Raw genomic sequence first — 26,674 nt, forward strand, 5'->3', positions numbered from 1 at the left:
AGCATTGGCTTTGAGTTATTTTTGGCAAGTCGGAGCAATAAATCGACAGGAGCGAGGTCCAGCAAAAAGGAATGGAGGAGGAAAAGACGGCCGTGACCACGGTCTGTCTGTGACTTGATGAGCTTCAGCGCCGAGCCAAACCAACTCTCCGCTCTACCGAGAGCCTGCGGCTCCAGGCGCCGCACCGCCGGCCGCCATCTTCATCTCGCACTCTTGTATAAAGAGTAATTAGTGTTGCTCGATTCACAAAGCAATATTTGATCTTTTAACTGAGGACAGTCTTTCTGCACTAATTCATCCAATGGAGATGAACAATTTGATGTTTGGGACTTTGTTTTGACAACATATAAAAGAAAAAAGGAGATCATGAGACGACACAGACATCCTGGATGTTTACCTTCTGTGTGACTGTTCTGTAGATTGTAGCTGTTATTACAAGTACTGCCTGAAACCACGTGGCCAAGTGCTTCAACATCTGTACCCTCACTATAAGTTTTAGTTAGTCAGTTTTATTCATCTTCAGTTGCTGGTAAACTGATATGTGCCCTCTCACCACTAGGTGGGCTTCCACTAGTTGGTGGTTGGTGGTGGTCAGAGGGTGGATGTAGTGAGAGAGTGAGTGGTTGGTGGTGGTCAGAGGGTGAATGTAGTGAGAGAGTGAGTGGTTGGTGGTGGTCAGAGGGTGGATGTAGTGAGAGAGTGAGTGGTTGGTGGTGGTCAGAGGTGAATGTAGTGAGAGAGTGGAGTGGTGGTGTGGTCAGAGGGTGGATGTAGTGAGAGAGTGAGTGGTTGGTGGTGGTCAGAGGGTGGATTAGTGAGAGAGTGAGTGGTTGGTGGTGGTCAGAGGGTGGATGTAGTGAGAGAGTGAGTGGTTGGTGGTGGTCAGAGGGTGGATGTAGTGAGAGAGTGAGTGGTTGGTGGTGGTCAGAGGGTGAAATGTAGTGAGAGAGAGAGTGGTTGGTGGTGGTCAGAGGGTGGATGTAGTGAGAGAGAGAGTGGTTGGTGGTGGTCAGAGGGTAAATGTAGTGAGAGAGTGAGTGGTTGGTGGTGGTCAGAGGGTGAATGTAGTGAGAGTGTGAGTGGTTGGTGGTGGTCAGAGGGTGGATGTAGTGAGAGAGTGAGTGGTTGGTGGTGGTCAGAGGGTGAATGTACTGAGAGAGAGAGTGGTGGTGGTGGTCAGAGGGTGAATGTACTGAGAGAGAGAGTGGTTGGTGGTGGTCAGAGGGTGGATGTAGTGAGAGAGTGAGTGGTTGGTGGTGGTCAGAGGGTGAATGTAGTGAGAGAGTGAGTGGTTGGTGGTGGTCAGAGGGTGGATGTAGTGAGAGAGAGTGGTTGGTGGTGGTCAGAGGGTGATGTAGTGAGAGAGTGAGTGGTTGGTGGTGGTCAGAGGGTGGATGTAGTGAGAGAGTGAGTGGTTGGTGGTGGTCAGAGGGTGGATGTAGAGAGAGAGTGAGTGGTTGGTGGTGGTCAGAGAGTGGATGTAGTGAGAGAGTGAGTGGTTGGTGGTGGTCAGAGGGTGGATGTAGTGAGAGAGTGAGTGGTTGGTGGTGGTCAGAGGGTGGATGTAGTGAGAGAGAGTGGTTGGTGGTGGTCAGAGGGTGGATGTAGTGAGAGAGTGAGTGGTTGGTGGTGGTCAGAGGGTGGATGTAGTGAGAGAGTGAGTGGTTGGTGGTGGTCAGAGGGTGGATGTAGTGAGAGAAGTGAGTGGTTGGTGGTGGTCAGAGGGTGGATGTAGTGAGAGAGTGAGTGGTTGGTGGTGGTCAGAGGGTGGATGTAGTGAGAGAGTGAAGTGGTTGGTGGTGGTCAGAGGGTGGATGTAGAGAGAGAGTGAGTGGTTGGTGGTGGTCAGAGGGTGGATGTACGTGAGAGAGTGAGTGGTTGGTGGTGTCAGAGGGGTGGATGTAGTGAGAGAGTGAGTGGTTGGTGGTGGTCAGAGGGTGGATGTAGTGAGAGAGTGAGTGGTTGGTGGTGGTCAGAGGTGGATGTAGTGAGAGAGTGAGTGGTTGGTGGTGGTCAGAGGGTGGATGTAGTGAGAGAGTGAGTGGTTGGTGGTGGTCAGAGGGTGAATGTAGTGAGAGAGTGAGTGGTTGGTGGTGGTCAGAGGGTGAATGTAGTGAGAGAGTGAGTGGTTGGTGATGGTCAGAGGGTGATGTCGTGAGAGAGAGAGAGTGGTTGGTGGTGGTCAGAGGGTGAATGTCGTGAGAGAGAGAGAGTGGTTGGTGGTGGTCAGAGGGTGGATGTAGTGAGAGAGTGAGTGGTTGGTGGTGGTCAGAGGGTGGATGTAGTGAGAGAGTGAGTGGTTGGTGGTGGTCAGAGGGTGGATGTAGAGAGAGAGTGAGTGGTTGGTGGTGGTCAGAGGGTGGATGTAGTGAGAGAGTGAGTGGTTGGTGGTGGTCAGAGGGTGGATGTAGTGAGAGAGTGAGTGGTTGGTGGTGGTCAGAGGGTGGATGTAGTGAGAGAGTGAGTGGTTGGTTGTGGTCAGAGGGTGGATGTAGTGAGAGAGTGAGTGGTTGGTGGTGGTCAGAGGGTGGATGTAGTGAGAGAGTGAGTGGTTGGTGGTGGTCAGAGGGTGAATGTAGTGAGAGAGTGAGTGGTTGGTGGTGGTCAGAGGGTGAATGTAGTGAGAGAGTGAGTGGTTGGTGGTGGTCAGAGGGTGGATGTCGTGAGAGAGAGAGAGTGGTTGGTGGTGGTCAGAGGGTGAATGTCGTGAGAGAGAGAGAGTGGTTGGTGGTGGTCAGAGGGTGGATGTAGTGAGAGAGTGAGTGGTTGGTGGTGGTCAGAGGGTGAATGTAGTGAGAGAGTGAGTGGTTGGTGGTGGTCAGAGGGTGGATGTCGTGAGAGAGAGAGAGTGGTTGGTGGTGGTCAGAGGGTGAATGTAGTGAGAGAGAGAGAGTGGTTGGTGGTGGTCAGAGGGTGGATGTCGTGAGAGAGAGAGAGTGGTTGGTGGTGGTCAGAGGGTGAATGTCGTGAGAGAGAGAGAGTGGTTGGTGGTGGTCAGAGGGTGGATGTAGTGAGAGAGTGAGTGGTTGGTGGTGGTCAGAGGGTGAATGTAGTGAGAGAGTGAGTGGTTGGTGGTGGTCAGAGGGTGGATGTAGTGAGAGAGTGAGTGGTTGGTGGTGGTCAGAGGGTGGATGTAGTGAGAGTCCTGTCCTGTTTCCAGGGTGCGGATGCGTCACTAAGGTCAAGGAAGCACGATGCAGAGAAACCGTTGGATTGTTCCTCTATAGTATTGGGTTAGGGTTAGGGTCGACAGACTGTATTGAATTTGACCTGAGTGTGAAGTGGTTTGCCCCGAGGATCCACACCTCGAAGTCTGAGTCATGGTGACGGTGTTCATGTGAATGTGTTTGGGTGATCTGCCCTCGGTATACATACCCTCACAGTTAGTTACAACCGTAAGTTGTAAAAAGCCATTTTGAAGATGTATGGATAAGACATGTGATTACACAGGACCCATAATTTGCCTGAAACGAAACATAAGAATGAAGTGTGAGTCCTCAGTGGTTGGTCTCTCTGCCAGTGTATACAGTATGTGATGTATGAGCCAATCTTTCTGTTCCATCCTCTCCACTGGACACACCACATCAATCTCTGCAGCGATCTAAAGAAAGATCATTTTTACAACGTGCAACATGCCACACTCTGGTGCAAACCTGTGTTTAAGATGTGTGTTCACACAAAACATGGTCTGGCTCTAATTAGTACATAATGACTGCTAAAGTTCTTTACATCTCTCAGATTAACGCTAACGTCACTCTTTTGAATCCCCGCGACACTGAGCCGGCGGCATCGGAGTGTTTTCTGTCCAGCCATCATAAAGTTAGAACCTGAGTCCAGAACCGTGCAAATGAAGTGTGTTTCTGAGGAATATTCCAGGTAGCTAAGGCAGCTCCAGAACAAAAACAAGCATTGGTTAGAGGAGCTCGTCCAGCACATCAGCTAGTGGCTCGGCGTACTTTAAAGGCCTAGTGAAATGTAAAACACTACTTTGTAAAAAACGATAGTTGGGGTTCTACTTCTAAGGTTCCTCCGACTCTGCCCCACCACTGTTGTCGCATAACAAAGTTATTTGAATTTTGAATCTCGAGCCGAGGAAGTCGGGGGAATCCTTCTTCGTGAGCGTGACGTCAAGAGTTGTGCAGATCTCCATCTGTTGTGTTTATATCGGCTTGTTTCCTCTTAAATATCAACGTTTTTACAGTGTTTTGAAGTTATAGTCTGCGTTTTATGAGCCTTGACGAAAGATTGAGCCTGGAAGAGACCGATAGAGGAGAAAAGGAGCACGGGCGGCAGGAGCGGCTAGCCGTTAGCTTGCGTGGCTAGCGGGAGCGGCTAGCCGCTAGCTCGGGCGGCTAGTAGACGATCAAGTAACACCTGGACTCATCTTCAGTGATTCAGTCTTCTAGCTCTTGGACGTGTTGGATCCAGGAAGCCGGTCGTTCTTCCAAAAGTCAGGAGCCTCAAAGCCTCAAAGGTGAAAAGTGGCGGCTGCTGAGGCGAGGAGACGAGGACGAATGAGGACGAAGCGTCTTCTGCTTCCTCAAACATGTTCCAGACGGGGTCACCGATGGCAGAACCACCTTCTGTGTCTTCTTCATCAATCACTGGGTTTGAAATGACCATGATGATGAAATCTGGTTCAATTCAGCCTCTTCGTGGTCAAAACTCTGATCCTCCATAATGTAAACACAACTTGGGCGTGTGCACAACTCGTGATGTCACTCTGTTATTGTCAGAAGCTCCGCCCAGCAGAGGAAATAGCGCCGTTTATCGGCTATTTTCTCGCAGATTGTCGTGTTTTAACATTTGACCCTTGGACCAGTTGGCATAAAAAATGTCCCAAGAAGCGACAACCAGAGTGTTTTAGAGGTGGAATTTTCATTTCACTAGTACTTTAACAGTGTTTTGTTTGAGTGAGACGTCTTTGACAGTTTTTATGGTTGGTCGATGAAACAGCTGCTGAGATGCTTCGGAGTACTTGATGTACTTGATTCAATTTTTTTTACAATTAGTGTTTATCAGCAGCTGCCAATGAGTAGCTAAAGTAATCAAAAGGTCTTGACAACGTGAGGAAATAAAGTACTGTAGTGACTGCATTTACCACAACTACAGAAGCGACATAATTCACCTTAAGCCAGAGATGGCCTTGTTTATAACATGTGATTTACATGCAATGTTATTGCTTACTGCTAAACTGACAGGGTGGCATTTAAAGCAGTTTAGGTTCATGTTCATTATTGTATGTATGTCATTGGAAGTTGCGGTCCCTTTAAGGACCTGAAGCCTTGCGGGTTATGTTGTTTACCGCAGTCGCCATATTGGTTTTTGCACTTTACGGTTCGAGAGTAAAATAAAACGAGGCACACACTTGTGTGATCAAGGTTAGAAATTGTCGCCTCTCCGGTTCTTTTACAATTTCTACAGTACAGTATTTACACGATGACAGGACCACTGCATCCACTCACATCATCTCATTAGTTCAAAACTAAAGCCTGCAGAGGTCGCTCAGATTAAGAAGCACAATGTATTGCGCTAATTTCAGAAGTGGTTGAAACAAGTTCTGTAAGCCTGTCTTCAATCTGTTTGTTTTGTTAGACTAAGAACCCAGAACCTGAAAATGGTCCACTGCAGAGCATCTTCCCGCAGATGTTTGGACTTGTGTGCACAGCGTAAATAGCATGTATGGCGTGTATGGCATGCTCACTCCACCTCAGTCCTCCTGTCGCATCATCAGCCGCCTCCTCCAGGCGGCGCTGGTTTCCACAGCAGAAAGTGGACCAGTCGATGGTTGAGATGCAAATGATTTCCATCTGTGTACACACACACACACACACACACACACACACACACACACACACACACACACACACACACACACACACACACACACACACACACACACACACACACACACACACACACAGGGAGGGGCTCTGCGTCAAGCCTTGGTTGTACCGTCATGGAGTTTGTTTGCTTTCCCCTGTGAAGCCTGTATGCATGATGCAGTGTGCATGCTAATGCTAACTGGCTAGCCTTGCGGTCTCCTTTGAAACAGAAAGGGAAGGGGAGGAAATTCCAAACAGCCCTGAACAAGCACTCTGAATATAAAACACTATATTGACTGTTTAGGATTGTCAGGTTTTGACTCTGTTTGATGCCACCGTCTTCTGTGAGCAGCTTTGACTTGATTTATTTATTGATTTTGAACGAAGGAACAATTAAAATTTGATGAAACAATAGAAAATAAAAATTGCCAGTCAAGCGTTTCTACGTTAAGAGGGAGAAACACAGTGCTGTGGATGAATGTGTCACTGTGCTGCATCAACCTGTCGGTGGAGAAAGGAGTTGGCCTGTGGTCACGCTCTCAGACCAAGAAGCTCTGCTTTCTTCAAGTCTTCTCCCAGGACTTTGTCTTGTGCTGCGGTTCAGCCTCCAGTTTGGTGCTGATGAATCGGTTCTGATAGGGTCCTTCAGTCCTCAGTGGGGTTCCCCTGGCAGCACTATGTGAGTATGATGGGGAATGTTGTTGAACTTGATGAAAGTGTGGTTGATTGAGACTTTACTTTAGTAGCAGTGAGGCGTTACCAGAGCCCCGTTTCCACAGTGCAGGAATGGACTGGTATAGCCCTCTGAGGTTCAGCTTTCCTCCGGATTTCCCGGAAACGACAACTCCAAAGGTTGAGGTTTTTCTGTTGCCCTTCCGTCAGGGGACTCGGGACCATGAAACGGTCTGGTTTTGAATATATTGGCTGTATGGATCCTCTGTTGTTAACATATTCAGCTTTGCACCTGTTGCATTGGTTTTTTTTTTCTTTGCTGCGCTACTTTCACGTTGGTTCCAGAAGAGCAGACGTGAGGCATGGACGGAGACCGGGACTCTGGAGAGACGCGACGGCGGTCGCCGATACGAGGACAGACATCGGGGCTGTCCCGGTGCACCGTGTGTCGACAAGTTCCAAGTCCGCTCGTAACGTCGTGTCGCCGGCCGAAGCTCTGGTGGGACATGACGCAACGCGACGATCGTACTGGGATTGCGTGCACACGCGGTGCGCCGGGATACGGGAGCTGCTCCGAGCCCCGAGGTCGCAGAAGTTGAGGCAGTCACATCCCGCCGCCAGAGTGGCTCCGGTGTCACAAAGCCGGGACAACGTTCACTTTCTCTGAACCAACACGGAAGTTGGGACTGTCATGACACAGCTGCGCGAGCCGACCGGCTTTGTGCCACCCGGGCTTGCTCCGGTGTGGGGCGACGTCACCGGAGTCCACCAGCATTCGCTCTCAAGGAACCAATGTGGAAGTTGCAGCAGCAGCTCTGTGGCTGCAAAACATAAAAGTTGACAAAACAACCAGTGCCAAGCAGCGGATGAAACAACAACAGAGGATCATAAGGTCCAGATCTGCCGCCCGGCTGAGATTACTGTTGGAACATCACATAACTGTGGAGTTCTATGCCCCGCCTACTTTCTGGAGGAAACGCACCAGATTTGGCTCTGGGTAGCTTTACCATACTGCTCTACACCGCTCTGTCCCTTCCCTGACCTTTTTTTGCGGTGGAACCGGGGTTTAGGTGAAAGACGCCCACAGATTGGTTGCTCCTCGGTTCCACAACCGCCTGAGCCTGCATACAGCAACAAGTCCCCACTGACAAACTGGAGCACCAATGGAAAACCTATTTCATAGCTTTTTTCTCCACTCTGTTGCATTTGAGAACACTTTACATTTGCCAGGTTTTTTTCCCCCTGACACCCGATGTAATCGTGATGACTTAATAAAAGCTGTATGCTATTTTTACTGCCTGCTAGGAAAGTAATATAGTTTAAGTTACTCTACAGTTAACCTTTCAATTCATATAATTATAAGTTTTCACTTTCTTGGATGTTTTTGCCTTTTTGTTCTTTTTTCCTCAATGAAATCATGCTGAAGATAATGTAAATGTAGTTATTGCCATGTCAGTATACATGTTGAAAAAGACTGATCTGCAATAAATGTTTGAGTTTTAAATGAGTTAACAGAGGAATTAATGGAGTTAAGAAATCGTACAATTGTAATGTTTTGATTGGCAGAATTGCTTCATATCAATTGCCCACCACAGGCCAGAACTAGAAATGTCATGAACCTCAACCACTGTAGGTTTTGTGTCAGTCTTTTTTCCATAATTTTTCCATCCTTACCATTAACCAACCTTAGTAAAAGTATATTCTTAAGGTAAATAAGACAAGATAAGATAATCCTTTATTCATCTCAAAAATTGAGAAATTTAGAGTGTTACAGCAGGATGGCAGAAGAGAACTATAAATCACACAGTGAAAACTGAAAATTAGATAAAAATATAATAAAAGAAACTAGCATCTAAAAAGAGCCAGTAACTTAAAGATGCAAGTCTGTATAGACTGTATGGACACTCATGCACACATTGCATATACGGGTGGACATGTTATTGCACAGTTGGTCCCATAAATTATTTTTGCAATGCAAATCAAGTTAGAATATAAACATATTTAATTATATAATGCCACCTTCAAAATCAAAGCAAGCACCAGGGGTGTGTGGCCCGATCACGACACGATGTCCAGGTCTTATTGTGGTTCTTGTAGTAAACTGTGAAAAGTGAAAATTGTACTCCTGTGATCTCTACAGCTTCATGAGGAAAGTCGAGTCACTTGTTCACCAGCATGTGTGCGACACCATAAATTCAACTCTGTGAAAAGGGTATTGTAATGTCTGAGTGAGGGCATGAATACAAATAATTGCTCAAGTCAATAAACAAAGTAAATTCCATGCTTGGTTTAATCCAGAAAATAATTTTCTCCTGATGTGAGATCTTACAAGGGAATATGAACCTGAGAACTTCATGCATGTGTTGGTATTTATGGTTGGTTATTAGCATTCAATATCACTGTAAGTAATAGATTACTGAAAGTAATTGATCACTGGAAGTAATTTATGAAAAATTAAAATTATTAATGGAACTGAACGGTCATTTACTCATTAATAACTCCTAGAGTAATTGAGTAATTATGCAAAAGTTAATACATTATCAAAAATAATTTATTTATGAAAAATTATTAATATGAATAAATTGATGATCAAATAATGAAATTGGGGCACCACCAGCTAAACTGGAAATAGCTAATACCAAATATCAGTCATTTGTAGAAGGGTTATTTAAGTTAGTTAATACTCCTGTGTAAATATAACAATCTTAAATAACAAGGAAGGTGTGAGATTCCAGCACAGACTGTTACAAACCAGTGAATTATCAACAATAAATACACAATAATTACCAGGAATCCATCAATTCAGCTAAAAGGCGTTTATTCACAAAAATGCATTAATTCATAAATAATTCTGAAATTATTTATTAAACCAACACAATCAAGTAACAAACGTCATCTAATACGGAGATCTAATCTACTAAACAGCAAACAATATGTACAAAGGAGTGTGTGTGTGTGTGTGTGTGTGTGTGTGTGTGTGTGTGTGTGTGTGTGTGTGTGTGTGTGTGTGTGTGTGTGTGTGTGTGTGTGTGTGTGTGTGTGTGTGTGTGTGTGTGTGTGTGTGTGTGTGTGTCAGCGGACCTTGGAGGGTCAGTGTGAGGTGGTGTAATGATCTCGAACAGACGCCACTCGAGGCGTTTGACTCGCTCTTTCGTTGCTTGGCGATCAGATAAACAAGACGACCGTCGCGCGGGGGGACGCTCGGAGCAAGCGGTCTCAACGGGGCCATTGATTACTGTAACGCCGGAGTTTACCTGGATGTTGAGACATGCAGCCACAACTCTGGTGGCGATACAGATGTATCGCGGTTCGGATGCTAAATGTGGCGGCGTGGAGAGCTTGTCTCGATCACTTAACACAAGCGACGGCGGGATACGTGCGGGCGTACGCACGAAGGCTCAAGCACATACACAACAGATGCTTATCAGCGGCACAGGATCCACAAGAGGAAAAGAGAAAAAGGATGGTACACACAGTGGACACTGTTTGTAGCACCCGCTGTGTCCAGGTCGGGTTCGACCAATGATGCAGCTTTTCCAACCTGGGGCTTGTGGCCCTGTCAGGTCGCGCTCCTCCCCCCTGCTGTTCTATTATCTCGCCATTGTGTTTGCAGCCTGTTCTCTTGCGGGTGAACTGCTTGAAGGAGAGCATGGATTCCGGGCCCAACACGTGAAAGAAGGTTGAATTGGTAAATGAATGTCACTTGAGTGGTCCCAAGGCTCTTTTGCTGGATTCGTCACATTCACTTGTTCCAGCATGCACTCGGACACTGATGGCCACGGCTGCCATGCAAAGTGTTCACACACCACTGGGATCCAGCCAAGGTTCTGCTCGTGGACACGCTGATGTATGGACAGGGTGAGATGGGGGATTGAACCCACAACCTTGTTCACCTTGTCAACTGAGAGCCCAAACGTCACTGAGCACCATCACCCACCATAAACACACACACAGTTTCCCAGGCTGAATTCTCTTGGGATGTCAAGTCATCTTGTAAATGAACAAAAAATGATGACTTTAACACTTCCCACGTTCTGCCCTCAGTGTCGTTGTCTAATGCACAATCAAATGGGCTTTTAAATAAGTGCTTCAAAAAGCTGCTTATTGCCTTACTTTGGGTAACTTGAGTAACATTATTCAAGAAAAAGCAAGTGAATGACAGGTTTCTGCTGGATTTGTTGTTAAAGACACTAAGCTGAAGTGATGGAGATCTGAGGAAACCTTTATCCTTTGGTCAGAGTCCAAGGTTGGACTCAAATAATTCTACTCAGAGTTACTGTATATACCTAACCCTCTTCTCTTGGTGGGTGATATCTTTGTAATTTGATGTTTCCGAGCCACATTTCTAGTACAAATATTCTTTATAACACGTGGGGAAAGCAGGAACACCAGACCCTACCCTCCAGTGCCGTGGACCACGAAGTCCTCCCGGCTCACACTGACACACATTTACACCTCATTGAGGTGAGAGGAAAAAGCAGGAAACGCCCAACCCAGTCACTTTCTCCACTTCTTTCCTCAGCCGGAGCTTTGAGCCGGTACTTCTGTCATGAATGGTGAACACACACTTAACCTTTCTGACTGAAGCAAAGAAACGGGGGAATAAAGAATGGAGAAGAGGGGAGTTGGGAGAAATGTTTAGTTTAAAACTTGTCAATGTGCTTCATTCATTCATCCAGAGGTGGAACACATGTATCACAGAGGCTGGCAGCTCTCAGAGGGGATTTTGTAGGAAATGTTATTATAGTGTGTATCCACACACTATAATAACATTTACAATAACAATAACAATAACTGTTTCTGGAGGTGAGCTCACCCCCCAGGCTGTTTTAGCAAGAAAAAACATCTTACATCTGATTTTGTCTTGGTTTTTTTTTATAAATCAGTTTCAAAATGTCACCTGATCTGTATTTGTCCAATGGTGAATGAATTTCATTGTTTGATTGAACCTGAACAGGAGATCACCCTGTCCCTCAAAACCTCCACTGGCTCCGCTTCCACAACGCATCCAGTTCACAGTCCTCCTCTGGAATCAGTGTTGAGTTGCTGATGAAAAATATGCTAGCACCTTTTGACTTTACTATTCAAACGATATCTCCTCATACGAGCCATGCCTCACCCAAAAGAAGAGCCTCCATGAAGAAATGTTGACGAGAGTTATAAGGCCATCTGACAGATTTTAGCAGTTCAACATCCATTAGTAGAGAAACTGTCTTCTTCTCTCCACTGGACTGGTCTTTGAGTCCAAATGCTCACCGAGATGAAAAGAAGGGCAGAGACACTGAAGGCTTGAACGTCATTGAGACAGGTTCCTATCTTTGTTCATGAGTCAGCCGTAGACATTGTTAAGAAAACATGATGAATGATTTATTTTGTAAAAGGAGGATTGTGATTTGGGGCTCGGGGTCTGGACCACTCTGGTAGATCCTAGAGCAGGAATCCCCAATCACTGCGCCACGGGCCAGGACCGGTCTGTGGATCATGTGGTCCCAGACCACAAAGACGGGAAAACACATTTTATTTTGAAAATGTACATTTAGGGATGGGTCCAATCCAATATTGGTATCGGGTTCCGATATGAACATAATTCACTGATCGTAAATTTCCCATCTAACCTAGGAGGTTTCTGATCCATGAAGCTTCTGTACTTCTGCTGAAATGAATCCACAGTGTTTCTTTTCTGGCTGCTCTGCTCACTGCAAAATGTGGAATGGATTTCCTGAACGGAGGCGGGTCTCAATGAGACGGTTTGCAGCCAGCGAGCATGCTTGGGAAGTCGTGCTATCCGTACTATCAGACTTTTCATGACAGGTTGTGTGGATGGATTTTATGCTCAAAGCACCACAAAGTATCAACATGGACGTCATCAAAGCCGTAGTACAGCGAGGCGTTGCTCTGCCGCCAGACGTCAGCGTTTTAAAAGTGCAGCTCTCCAGGAGAAGCTCTGACATCAAAACAATGAGCAGCAGCTCCTCCAGCCTGTCAGCAGGAGATTCACACCTCCGAGAAGCTGCGTCCTCCTCCACGCTAAACTCCCTGGAAATAGTCCCAATGGTTGGAGCTGCTGAGAGCTGGAAACATTCTGTTGCTGCTGCGTTGATAAAGAATTTCTCCAGAGATTAATAAAGTGATTGTGAGGTTTTAAAGATAGAACTAGTTTATTATGAGATGATGACGTCATGCAGACCCTCACATTGTCCACATGGAACTAAAATACTTTGTCCTGCTTCCTTTTCTGACCTTATACCAACCTCAAGTTGTCTTTTGAGAGAAAACATGCGAACATTCCTACATTTCATACTTTACTGTAGAAACGAGTTTATTATAGCCTCATATAAAATCAACAATAATCATAATAATAATAATATTAAAGCAAACCGAGCTCTGGTATCAGAATAGTATCTGTATCGGCAGAGATTCAAAATTGGGTTTCCGGATCAGATTTGATGTCAAAAAATCTGGATCGGTGCTTCCCTATGTACATTTTAGATTCCGTTGGAGTCAACTGAATTTTATATTGATACACTTTAATTCCGTCTGTGCTCCTTTCCAGTGCTCAACTCACAGCAGCTTCTTTCATGTGTCTTGAAGACCTCAAACTTCCATAAAGAGTCTGGTTTTGGGGCTCGGCTGGTTGTGTCGTCGTCCTTCAATCAGAAATGCAGCTGAAAAGGCGACTCTGGTTCCTGTTTCCAGTCCCACCATAACCAGATGAATGCGTACGGGAGCAGAGGATGTTGAGGCACAGTTTCTTATGGAGTACACTTGACATCAGGAACATGCTTGAACTTTCACTGTTCCCTATGAGAACCAGATGGAAACAAGCACAGGACTCCAATGAATCTATTATTTCATATAAATTACAAGATAAAAGTAAGAGAAATGAAAGTACATTATTTAGAATAACATGGTTTTCATTATCTGTTGAATAAACATTATGATTCAATTTATTTAGGGTTTGTGATGTGTGTGACCTCCCTTTATACGCCTCCCTGCCGGTCAGAGGTGTTAAAACTGTCCATGGTGCAAAAGGGAGGGGACACACTGTCCTGTAGCATCAGTCATGGTGCTTGTCCACCAGCCAAATTCGATTGAAGCTGGCTGATGCTGCAGGACTTTGAGTGCAAACATTAAAGTGTTGGAAAGCTCAGAGTCCAGACGTGAATCCAACAGGTGGCCTGAAGGACAATATCCACAGCAGACAAAGTCTGAATCTGATGGAGCTGAAACAGGTCTGGAAGGAAAAGCGCTGGGAGGTTCATTGTTTCTGAAGGTTCTTCAACGACTATTGAATCCAGAGTTCACTTCTGTTGCTTCACCATTGGAACGTGTTGGGTTTTGAAGTGTGCAAGACTAACGGGGTCATTATCTCTGAAACTGTCTGCTGTCACTCTTCCATCTGATGCCTTTTTTGACCTCAAACTTCACTATCTTCACCCAATAACAGATCCAACGTTCAGTATGCTGCCTGAATACTTTGCCAATGTTAGGATATGGACATTCTAATATTACCGACACTGTAAATGTATTTTATGTACTTCTACCAGGACACACTTGCAAAAGAGATTATTAATCTCAATGTGTTTCTCCTGAATAAATAAAGGCAAATGATCAGCAGTTATTGAACATTTGTTCAGCCTGTCGTTGGGCTGAACATGGTGAGAAACGGCATAGGGCAGAACGTGGCGGTGCCAGGGGCACAAATCTGGTGAAAGATCAGCTCTTTTCTTTCAAATGACTAGCATGTTGGTGACCTCGGGTTAGGAACTTCACCTCCAGTTGTACAAGTGGAAAGGCAACAATGGTAAACTGCTGTGGTCATGCTGGGCAGGTCCCACAAGTGGAAGTGTATAACTCTGAGGCAGGAGCACTTTCCTCCACAGAGACTTTCTCTGAACAAATAAAGCCTCAAGCAAAGCCTTCACTCATTAATTCTTGTTTTCAGCCCCTTCGAGTAGGTTCCAGTGGTTATATTCAGAAAGCTCCTGTTTAATTTGACAGCTGGTTTCATCCATGCTCTCTGATCCAGCTCTATGTTGCCTGTTGGCCATGTGTGCTGATAGAGCATAGCTTGCTCAGGTAGTATGCAGTAACAGCGCTCCATCGCAGGAAGGAATCGCGATCATGAAAGAAATGTTCCACCTGAGGGGCTGGTATGAAAACTTTGTAGATGCAGTGGATCTGCATATCAGTGTCGTGTGAATGGACCCCCGAAAGTGAGGAGAGTCTTACACTCGTATTGCTTGTTGTGTAAACGCCTGAGATTTGAGAAATACTCACTCGTTGTTAAAAGGGTCAATCCAGTAAAACATGTGATGTACGGACGCCCTAACATCCAAGGACAAGTGTCCACTGAAGACAGGTGTCCCTTTTTCTGGAGAAACATGTTACAAGGACAAACTGTGGCACCAGCTGATATTGAACCAACCAAACATCAAATGTGTTCTGGAAGAAAAATACCAGTAAGTGTATGTATATATATATGTAATATTTTTTTTCCGATAATTGGGTCCAGCCTAAGTATTTTGGCCATTTCAATCTCGCTCTGCTTGAAATGTTCCAGGAAAACCTGTCCGTTGTCCACATTTGGCAGGTTGTCCCACCTGGTTTCTTTGTTTGAGTTGATCCAGATGCAGTGGTGTGCGGTCAGGGGCAGCAGGGCGAGCTCTGCTAGCCCTATCAAAAATAGTTGTTTTGTTGTTGTTTTTTAATAATTAAAAGTGATTCTGATATCTGTGTCTGGAATCAATTAGTTACTTTAGCAACTTTATCCAGAAGACGACTGGTTATAATTTGTGGAGCTCAAATCACCTATGTCCTCTAAACACATCACAGCTCCTTTCCTCTGCTGGGGGGGGGGCAGTAACTTCATTGCTAACCTCTGATGGAAGCTGGACGCTGCTATTGGGTTAAAATGTTGAGTGACAGTGTCATCAGCCAATCAGATTTTGATGTGTCATTGACAGAATGCCTTCGGACCAGCAAAGTTTCAAGCGCTGGCCTTGCTGTCACCATTGAAATGAGCTTGACTGATTGGCCCATGGGCAGGTGGTGATGACTCTCTATTATCTGCTATTCTGGAGTGATGGCGGCTAATTTAACAGCAAGATCCATGATACATAGAGGACCTGTTTCTGGGGCTTTTTCAATTGTGAGAAGACGCCACCAGAAATGATGAGCTAAACTCAGACCATTAAAGGCTTTGTGCAGCATTTTACAGCAGGTTGGATTTAATCTACAAGTGATGAGTGAGTTCTAGTTTGTTTTGATTTTTTACTTTCTCTGGATTAGATTGGCGCTGCTTTGGCATTTGGTGCAGTTTTTTGATTGTAAAGAGGTGTTTCCCATACAATGGTGCACACAGACAGACAAGAAGACATGCATGACAGTAGTGTGCAAGACTCGCACCCACCCTCCCCTCCATGCAAATCTGTTGGAAACACTGGAAAGTGATGTGATGGCGAAGCTGCACAGTGGAGTCTTGATGTGTTGTGCTTGTTGATCCGCTGTCATGTTGGTGTGGATTAAGTACTGATGCATCGTAGTGGCCTGACATTGGATTCGTATATTGTATTTACTGTAAGACATAATGTGCTACCGCAAGGCGGGTGGGGGGGCTGATGGCTGGCCTGCTGGCCCCGACTGAAACACCACCACACGTTACTGTCCAGATGTGTTGCTGTCATACTTTGATGTTCGATGTTTTCGGAAGAATATGAATTGAAAAGATCTGCAACTTCTTTTGATGAAAAGTAACAAAGTGTAATTTTGTCTTTCATCCAGGATTATACATCTGAATGTTATTTGAAGAAGGAATTGGTTGATTCTCCTGGAACAGACCTGGTCACTGTGTGGTCCTGTGCTTTTTCCTGACTGTCCTGTGGGAAATCACCAAGAATTGAATCACCCTCTTTACCTGGGGTGCCCAGATTTATTCTGGGTCTGTTGGACCAGTAAAATAGTGCCTTAATGATCTACAAATTTAAACATTAAGGTTTTTCTTTGTTGTGGTGCAGATTATATGTGAAGGTGATGAAAATATCTACATTTACAAAAAACAAGTACAACAGAAAACAACTCCAATCTCAATATGAATCCAATTTTAATGAAACCTTGTGCGAAATACAGCGAAATACCCAAACTCCTCTGTAGCTGTTGCATCATGGGTGGTTTTAGAACTGCCAGTGTGGCGTTGAGGCCAGTTTGCTGTGAGGTAACTAACTGGCTTTCATGGCAGCATCAGCAGTACCTCAGCTCAGGTCTCGGTGTTGTCGGCACTTTGTCCGGGCCGGTTTTGGCCCATGGGCCTGATGTTTGACACCCCCCTGCTCTACACCCTCTTGCAATGAGTGTTCACATATTCTATGCACGGATTTTGAACGTTTTTTCCGATGCAAATATTTCTTGTGTAAAATGACTGGCCACTGCAGTAGAATGGTGGGAAACGTAGTTGCTCCTTCCTGAATTCTTCCCCGAGGCAGCGGCTGCCCAGTGTCCACTCACTCTGTCCATTCCAGCGTCCTGCTGGCACCAAAATGTACCCAGGTTCTACCCGCCGCCAAAATGGGATCCTCGGCATAAATGTGTAGACTCGAGTTTGAGTGCAGCTGCTGGCGCCTCCAGACGAACCTCCCACTCCAAGTGTCCAAACCAAGGTCAGGACTTCTCCGCTACCACCAAATTACACATTATGCCTGTGGAATTCTGGCATTTCTGATCTGCGTCCATGAACATGACCTGGAGATGCTGCCCTCGGCGCTGGGAGCACAATGTATTCTTGTTAGGAGGCTGCAGCATTTCCACCATGACCATAGTTGAAAACTCCCTTTTCCACTCCTAATAGGAATCAGGAGTTTCTCTGAGTCCACTCTCAGTGCCGTGTTGGTGTTTCACAGGCTGTACTTTCAGCAAACTGATGAAAACCTCTCAATATCTCAGCCTGAAACTGTGAATACCTTTGCAAGGGATATTTTTAGTACCAACAATACATGTATCTGCTTGATTTTATTCATTATAATGGCACAAATCTACAAATAGTATGTGAGGTTATTCTCAAAGCATGTCCTTTAAAAAAAAAAAAAAAATTTTTAAGATTTTTTAAAAGTATTGTTTAATTGTCTCTGTTGTCAAATGTCTCAACATTTTGACTTTTTAGCCCGAATTTCATCTGACAACCTAATACGTAATGCAGTTATTATCAAAATGTTTGTTTACTCTCTTTTTGGGATTTTGCCTTCATTTTGTCTTCTTCTCAACAATTTGACTTCATTGTGATTTTCCAGATCTCAACATTTTCTTTCATATTTTCACTGAACTCTTGACAATATTAACAGTATATTTTAAATCAACACTAAGTTTAATCAAAACCTAGTGTTGATTTTAAACATTCGTTATTATTTGAGAGGCATTTTTACAATAGTTTCCACATTTAGACTGCTTTTATTTATACCTTACTGTCTCCCATCATCTCTTTTTGAAACTTTTTAGGTTTACATTCAGCATTTCAATCGAATCAACTGATTTCTATTCTTACTTAACTATTTTCACTCTTGAATCATAATTTAGTTTCTTTCATCCTCAACAACGAGTTGTTAATACTGAGCAAATATGTCATGACCTTGGTTTTGTCAAAAAAAACGTCTACTTTGCAGCAAATCATTTGGTTATGTCAGTCCTGTTTTCTTTACCAACATTAGATGGCTGTGTACCAGTTCGACCTCTATTGTGAGGTGAACTAGAGTTATATACAGGTTTAAGAGCAGGAGTCCACTTCTAAATTTCTATGTGCTGTGTTTTTGGTGTGTTTAGTGAGTCACAGCGCCCCTAAAGGCCTGGCCAGGTACTACATGCTGTGAAGCCTGGTGTTGAGCCGTGGTCACAGTGACGTGTGGACGGGAGGTTTTTGGGGAAGGCTGGGGAGAAAAAAGATCGTTTTGTTTCATCGTGTGGATGTACCCTCAGATGCTTGACTCTTCTGGAGTTGTAATAATAGAAACCTGCAATATAAAAACACGAGGTGAATATTTTTTGAAAACAGAATCAATTCAAGCTTGTAAGTCTACTTGCGTTGTTGTTGATAGTGCAGCTTCTGCTGTCGGTCAGCGAAGCACCTTGGCGTTGGTGCATCCAGCAGAGATGGGTGTTTTGTCGGGGCATCAAAACGGAGGAAAAGTCTGTTTTCGTGTGTGTGTGCATGCGTGCGCGTGCGTGCACACTAACACAACCTGTCCTGACCCCAGTGTGTCGAAGCTTTGAATCAGTACATAGCAGAGCAGTGGTGTCAGATCTTCCCTAATGTATTCAGCTTCCCCAAACAATTGGCTTCTGCAGGATTATTAATGGTTTTAGTGTTGAAAATAATTCAAAGGGAAGTTCTTGTGAACTGAGATAAACAAGTCCACTCCCACCAAATCCATATCAGCTTCTTGGACCTGCTGCTGGACCTCATTGTTTCCCAGTCCAGGCTGAGTGCTTTCATTCTGCCTCGTATTCCCTCCGTCTCCCTCTCCCGGGAAATGTTTTTTCCCTTTTCGGTGCAGGGGCAGGGAGGAGAGCGCTGGCGGTGCTTGAGATTAGTAAGGAGATGCTTGTCTTGCCAAAAGAAATGAGTTCACCAAGCCGCTGTGTTTTCTCCCAAAGGAGATGCGATAAGGTTTCAGCTGGAGGCCTGGATCAAGAAAGGAGGGTTAGGGCCCCTTTTGTTTGTGTTCCCGTTTCAGGAAAGTCACTTTTCCACCCCAATGTTCTGAAAACGATGTCGTTTTCATGCCAGGCCACGGGTTGGTGCTGCTGTTTGTTTTTGTAATAAAACCACACACACATGCAACATTCTAGTGGACACACCACCAAGTTGGATTATTATTATGGTGACTGTCAAAATAAAAGTACCAATTCCCAGGAGAATATGGACTGAAAGACCTGACACTCTGGAGGCCACCACTGTGTTTGTCGTTCATCTCCTCGCCCATGGAGAAGAGGACTATTTCTTACAGCACAGTAGCGTCTCTGTCGTCCACACAGCACCGGAGCACGCTTGTTTCCAGAAAGTTTACACGATGAAGGAGCCGAGGCATTTTCAAAAAGTTGTGTTTTCAGTGGCTCCAATCACCATCGCCAGGCAGCCAGATGGGGTCTTAGATGGCAGTTTTCCTTCAGAGCTTCTTCTTGGTGGGACAAGTCAATAAGGTGCTATAAACCATTTCTCTGTATTGATGTATGTCAAACTGAGATCTGGAGGCGGTTGGAGTTCAGTGGATCCAGTTTAACATAATTCTGGGTTATGATATCCTGCTAAAATGGTCAGTTAAAAGACAGTACAATGTACTCACATGATCAGGAGCAATACTCCAGTAAATTGGCCTTTAAACCACATTAAGCCGATATTCAGGAGTGTACCGAGAAAATCTCAATACACCACAAATTGGAATACCAGTTACTAGACAAGTTAGGCTGGGCGATATGGCCTCAAATCAATATCAGGATATATTGAGCAGTTCACCTCGATAACGATAAATGGACGATAACTACTGCACTGCACAAAATTGTTTGTCCACTAGATGCAGCAGATGTATTGATAGCATGACTCCCCTGGACCTATTTATTACCACTTTAGAGGACTGTAAGACTACACCGTCTGAAAATAGATGAAGAAAATACAAATTAAGTACTTCTAGTTGTTAAGATTTATTGAAGAAGTGATAAGCACATTACCTCATCTTTTTTTCACAGATGATTGTCTTTGCCAACGGGCTTTTAAACACCGAATATATACCGAATGACGTCGCTAATTTTCGTAAATTTCGGTATCGGTAAATCTCTGGTTTATCGCCCAGGCCTGAGAAAGGATAACTTTGAATCGTATGTCGGTGTAGCTGAGTGTCAAACATGAGGCCAGACCCAGGCAGTGCAATGACTTTGGAAAGTGTTGAAATGACAAGAAAATGTATTTTTTATTGAAAATAACCTTTGTTAATAACCATTGCTTATTGGACTTGAACCGTATTGATCAGAGTCATAAGCACTTCTATTACTTCTGAAGTAGCAATACTGTGACGGTCAACAGGATTTGCAACAAATTTGAAACACAAAATTAGTCTGCAACAAAGAATAAGGAAGCAACACAGTTTTTCACTGTTTTGAAAGTTTCCTGGTCAACCCCAGATGATTTATGTTTTATTGCCAGTAGAAACAGTGATAGAAAACACCTGAACAAGAACACGAGGAAGAATGTGGCTGCTCGTCGAAATGATAAAAAAGTAAATGGATGTTGGAGTGAGAGAAGGAATGGGGAGTTTCAGACATTCGTTATAAGATCACAATAAACCTTCCCACCATCCCACTATCCTGCCATCTCACGATCCAGTCATCCCACTATCCCACCGTCCCACTATCCCTCTGTCCCACTATCCCTCTGTCCCACCATCCCTCTGTCCCACCATCCCTCTGTCCCACCATCCCTCTGTCCCACCATCCCACCATCCCACTATCCCACCTTCCCACTATCCCTCTGTCCCACCATCCCACCATCCCACTATCCCACCTTCCCACTATCCCTCTGTCCCACCATCCCTCTGTCCCACTATCCCTCTGTCCCACCATCCCTCTGTCCCACCATCCCTCTGTCCCACTATCCCTCTGTCCCACCATCCCTCTGTCCCACCATCCCTCTGTCCCACCATCCCACCGTCCCACTATCCCACCTTCCCACTATCCCTCTGTCCCACCATCCCTCTGTCCCACTATCCCTCTGTCCCACTATCCCTCTGTCCCACCATCCCTCTGTCCCACTATCCCTCTGTCCCACCATCCCTCTGTCCCACCATCCCTCTGTCCCACTATCCCTCTGTCCCACCATCCCTCTGTCCCACCATCCCACCGTCCCACTATCCCTCTGTCCCACCATCCCTCTGTCCCACCATCCCTCTGTCCCACCATCCCACCGTCCCACCATCCCTCTGTCCCACCATCCCACCGTCCCACCATCCCTCTGTCCCACTATCCCTCTGTCCCACTATCCCTCTGTCCCACCATCCCTCTGTCCCACCATCCCTCTGTCCCACCATCCCACCGTCCCACCATCCCTCTGTCCCACCATCCCACCGTCCCACCATCCTTCTGTCCCACCATCCCTCTGTCCCACCATCCCTCTGTCCCACCATCCCACCGTCCCACCATCCCTCTGTCCCACTATCCCTCTGTCCCACCATCCCTCTGTCCCACCATCCCACCGTCCCACTATCCAGCCGTCCCACTATCCAGCCATCCCACTATCCCACCGTCCCACTATCCAGCCGTCCCACTATCCCTCTGTCCCACCATCCCTCTGTCCCACCATCCCTCTGTCCCACCATCCCTCTGTCCCACCATCCCTCTGTCCCACTATCCCTCTGTCCCATCATCCCTCTGTCCCACCATCCCACCGTCCCACTATCCAGCCGTCCCACTATCCAGCCATCCCACTATCCCACCGTCCCACTATCCAGCCGTCCCACTATCCCTCTGTCCCACCATCCCTCTGTCCCACCATCCCTCTGTCCCACCATCCCACCGTCCCACTATCCCACCTTCCCACTATCCCTCTGTCCCACCATCCCTCTGTCCCACTATCCCTCTGTCCCACTATCCCTCTGTCCCACCATCCCTCTGTCCCACTATCCCTCTGTCCCACCATCCCTCTGTCCCACCATCCCTCTGTCCCACTATCCCTCTGTCCCACCATCCCTCTGTCCCACCATCCCACCGTCCCACTATCCCTCTGTCCCACCATCCCTCTGTCCCACCATCCCTCTGTCCCACCATCCCACCGTCCCACCATCCCTCTGTCCCACCATCCCACCGTCCCACCATCCCTCTGTCCCACTATCCCTCTGTCCCACTATCCCTCTGTCCCACCATCCCTCTGTCCCACCATCCCTCTGTCCCACCATCCCACCGTCCCACCATCCCTCTGTCCCACCATCCCACCGTCCCACCATCCTTCTGTCCCACCATCCCTCTGTCCCACCATCCCTCTGTCCCACCATCCCACCGTCCCACCATCCCTCTGTCCCACTATCCCTCTGTCCCACCATCCCTCTGTCCCACCATCCCACCGTCCCACTATCCAGCCGTCCCACTATCCAGCCATCCCACTATCCCACCGTCCCACTATCCAGCCGTCCCACTATCCCTCTGTCCCACCATCCCTCTGTCCCACCATCCCTCTGTCCCACCATCCCTCTGTCCCACCATCCCTCTGTCCCACTATCCCTCTGTCCCATCATCCCTCTGTCCCACCATCCCACCGTCCCACTATCCAGCCGTCCCACTATCCAGCCATCCCACTATCCCACCGTCCCACTATCCAGCCGTCCCACTATCCCTCTGTCCCACCATCCCTCTGTCCCACCATCCCTCTGTCCCACCATCCCTCTGTCCCATCATCCCTCTGTCCCACCATCCCACCGTCCCACTATCCAGCCGTCCCACTATCCAGCCATCCCACTATCCCACCGTCCCACTATCCCACCGTCCCACTATCCAGCCATCCCACTATCCCACCGTCCCACTATCCCACCGTCCCACTATCCCACCGTCCCACTATCCCACCGTCCCACTATCCAGCCGTCCCACTATCCAGCCGTCCCACTTTCCAGCTGTCCACCATTCAGCCATCCAACTGCTGTGACACAAGATAGCCATCAAGCCTGCGCCCCGGCCAGATCTTTTTAGGAATGTTGCTACAGCAACACACTCTAACATCCCAGTGGCACCGATGCCCATTGGATTAGCAACCACCATTGGCCACGGCATTTCATAAAAGCCACAGTGTTTCCTGTTTGTCACTGTAAAATCGTCGGTGCCACCGGTAAATATTGTGAAAAAGAAATGAAAGGGGGTTTCCGTAAGGTGGCTTGGTATGGTCTTTCTAGTTTGACAACATTTCAGGCTGTTTGAAGTTGACTGCCTCTGGCTTCTAGTGTGGACTGGTTATGAGATTGAGTCTGCAGAAGAAATATTCAAAAGAAATCTGGTCTTCTGAACGGTCCTGAAAGCATTACCTCTGCTCCTGTGCCAGGAAGTTGCTGTAGTGTGTGAAGAGTGCAGCCAGAGAGCAGTGCACACCAACGTGAGCTTCAAGGGATAATAAGTGAAAGCAAATGTAGCTTCAGCTGCATTTAGAGGAAAAGAAATGCTGCAGCACTTCAACTTATGGACACAGTCCTGGGCTTACTAACCACAGTAAAGAGAAGACGCCACAAGGCCAGTAATAAATGACTAATCGACTGATCTGTCAATTATTTTCCTGATTTTGTTTTTATATCAGCATTATATTGTGTGATTGGTTTGTATTATTCTCCCTCACCTTAATGAACAGCCATTCCACAGTAGCACGTCACTGAAGAAACCACAGATGTTAACATAAATTACAAGCACTTGAAAGGTGATGTAGCGAAGTGAAAAGACGTGTCAGTAATCATTGCACACTGTCTTCTCTCTGCAGCCTCCGAACACTGGACCTCCCCCGCTGCCCAGCTCCTCTCTCCCAGAAGGCTACTATGAAGAAGCTGTTCCTTTAAGTCCTGGAAAAGCTCCTGAATACATCACTTCCAGTGAGTGACTGACTTAATGGTTCCTACGAAGACTTGTTGACCATGCAGAACCACAGTTGACTGACATTTCCCCACCTCGCCCTCTCAGACTATGACTCAGACGCCATGAGCAGCTCCTATGAGTCGTACGATGAAGAAGAGGAGGATGGGAAGGGCCAGAAGATGCGTCACCAGTGGCCATCTGAGGAGGCGTCCATGGACCTGGTCAAGGACGCCCGAATCTGTGCTTTTCTGCTGCGCAAGAAGCGCTTCGGCCAGTGGACCAAACTGCTGTGTGTCATCAAAGACAACAAACTGCTGGTGAGCTCCAGATGTTTGGCGCCCGGCGCTTGTTCCACGTGTTCACCAAGTCAACCCTTCTGTTTCTGTCCAGTGTTACAAATCCTCCAAAGACCACACCCCTCAGATGGAGCTCGTTCTGTCTGGATGCAGCATCACTCACATCCCCAAAGATGGCAAGAAGAAGAAGCACGAGCTGAAGATCAACCACCAGGGGGCAGATGCTCTGGTGCTGGCGGTGCAAAGCAAAGAACAAGCTGAGGAGTGGCTCAAGGTAACACCACCAACCCTGAAACACATAGAGCTGAAAGGACCTTCTAAGATTTAAAACAAGTTTTGAGTGCAGTGCATGCTGGTTAATCCAGGGTTCACTAATATCGTCCTACATGGACCTTTGCCTCATTAAATGCTTTAGTTTGATCAACTTCATCAAGAGCTGAAAATGTGCTGTTATACATCTGAGGATGAAGAATTGAGAGTTTCCATGGTACAGACAATTCCTGGAGGCTCACTGATGTTTGTTTGGTTTGGAATGCAGTCTGGGTCACATTGAAAAAGAGTCCACGTCTTTCAGAGTCTCCATCTGGATAAAAGCCTCCTGGTGTCATTTGAAGAGTCTGGTTCCTCATGATTGAGTCCAGATGTTGTTTGTCCAGATTGCCTTTGGTAATCTGGTTTAAGGAGTGTCTGATCTGGGTCTGGGTCTTGTCTGGCCTGGTCTGGTCTAGTGTAGTCTGGTCTGGTCTAGTCTAGTCTAGTCTGAACAGTCCAGGTTTGGAGTTGGTCTGGTTGAAAGTTCCACTTGGTGGTGTCCATATCATATCTCAGCTGTCACACGTTGGTAGTGTCCTTCATATTTACTTTAATCTTAACCTCCTATCCCATTGACTAAAACTAGAATCTTTATCATCTTGATTTACATATATTATTTACCCATTCACATATAAATATAAAGTTCCACTTTTGAAGATGTGTTGAAATATTGGGTTTCTGGTTTGTTCAGCAGGAATCTCGCTCCCGGTGTCTGAGTGGAGTTTGAAGCAGTTTTGAACGGATCCATTCTAGATTTGGTTTAGTTTGAAGACCTGGCCGTATTTCAAAAGCTTGGATTAGTTTCAAAAGCACCATGTATTTTCAATAATGAAATAAATACTAACACTTTGTCTTCCCTTGTTCATGAAGCTTGATACTATTTTGAACTTGAGCTCTGTTTAAGAACAACTGGGTTCTTCATAATGAGTCTTTTCCTGGTTCTAAGCTGGTTCTGCAACTTCTTATTGGAGGTGAAGATGTTTAGTTAGTTCTCTCTAATCTCTGCCTCTGGCAGCCAGACAAGTCTGCAGAGGAAACTTATTCTGTCGACTCTGGAGCTTTCTGCTTTTCAGCTCCCATGTCTGTTTGTTGCTTGTGTGGTGCGAACACCTCAGGGAACATCTGGACTCATCTGGTGTTTGGTTCTAAGAGAACCCTGCAGGCAGCCTTCTCCTCACTCTGCTCCCTTCAATAACCCCCCCCCCCCCCCACCCCCCCACCCCCCTCGAGGATCTCCTGAAATTCTTTCTTTGTCCTCCCAGCCTATTGTCTGCTATTTCTGGATCCTTCCTCTTGCAGTTATATTTTCTGGAATCACTGCAGCCTCATGCAGCCCAGTCGAGACTTTTTAAAAATGGGTAACGCAACGTTGGATCTAAGATCTACTGGTTCTACTGGAAAATCTACTGGTTCTACTCTTGCAACGTTGCCCCCCCCCAGGCAGCTGCTGGAAGTGGCGGTCCTCACACCTCTTCATGCAGGTACTGGCTGCACCTGGTAACCAGACCTGTGAAAACATACAAATTCTCGTCCCCCCCAACCTGCTCAGAGCTGCAGTGATTCATCAGAGGCCTGGTCAGGGTCTGGAGGCCTGGTCAGGGTCTGGAGGCCTGGTCAGGGTCTGCAGCGTTTCTCTTGTCAGGACTTCCAGTTGGCTGGGGGTTGGCAGCTCAAGCCCTCCATGAGCAGCTCAGGGATGCTGAGCCTGGGGTGTGTACTGCTGACGCACACTTTGTGTTTGGATATTCTGTCTCTTCTTCATTTCAACTCTTGATTTCATATGTTTTGGCTGGACAGCAGCAGGACCAGCCCTGTGACCTCACAGCGTCTGACTCTAGGCCTGGTCCTGAGTACGGGTAACATGTTAAAACAAGGCAATCTGTGAGAAAATATCCGATAAACAGTGCTAGTTTGGCTGCTCGGTGAACCGCTTCTGACCAGACCGGAAGGAGCAGACGATAATAGCGTGACATCACGAGTTGTGCACACGCCCAA

General features: G+C 46.4%; 1 protein-coding gene across 1 annotated transcript in view; it reads left to right on the top strand.

The window, feature by feature from the left end:
* afap1 (actin filament associated protein 1) overlaps positions 1-26,674 on the top strand; it is a 108,332-nt gene that overhangs the window by 39,068 nt on the left and 42,590 nt on the right. The window contains exons 4-6 of the mRNA XM_080519297.1: positions 23,980-24,088; positions 24,177-24,388; positions 24,462-24,641. Of these exons, the coding sequence (XP_080375423.1) occupies positions 23,980-24,088; positions 24,177-24,388; positions 24,462-24,641 (501 nt within the window). The remainder of the gene's footprint in view (positions 1-23,979; positions 24,089-24,176; positions 24,389-24,461; positions 24,642-26,674) is intronic.

Source organism: Blennius ocellaris, assembly GCF_963422515.1.
Source record: "Blennius ocellaris genome assembly, chromosome: 23".
Taxonomy (NCBI): domain Eukaryota; kingdom Metazoa; phylum Chordata; class Actinopteri; order Blenniiformes; family Blenniidae; genus Blennius; species Blennius ocellaris.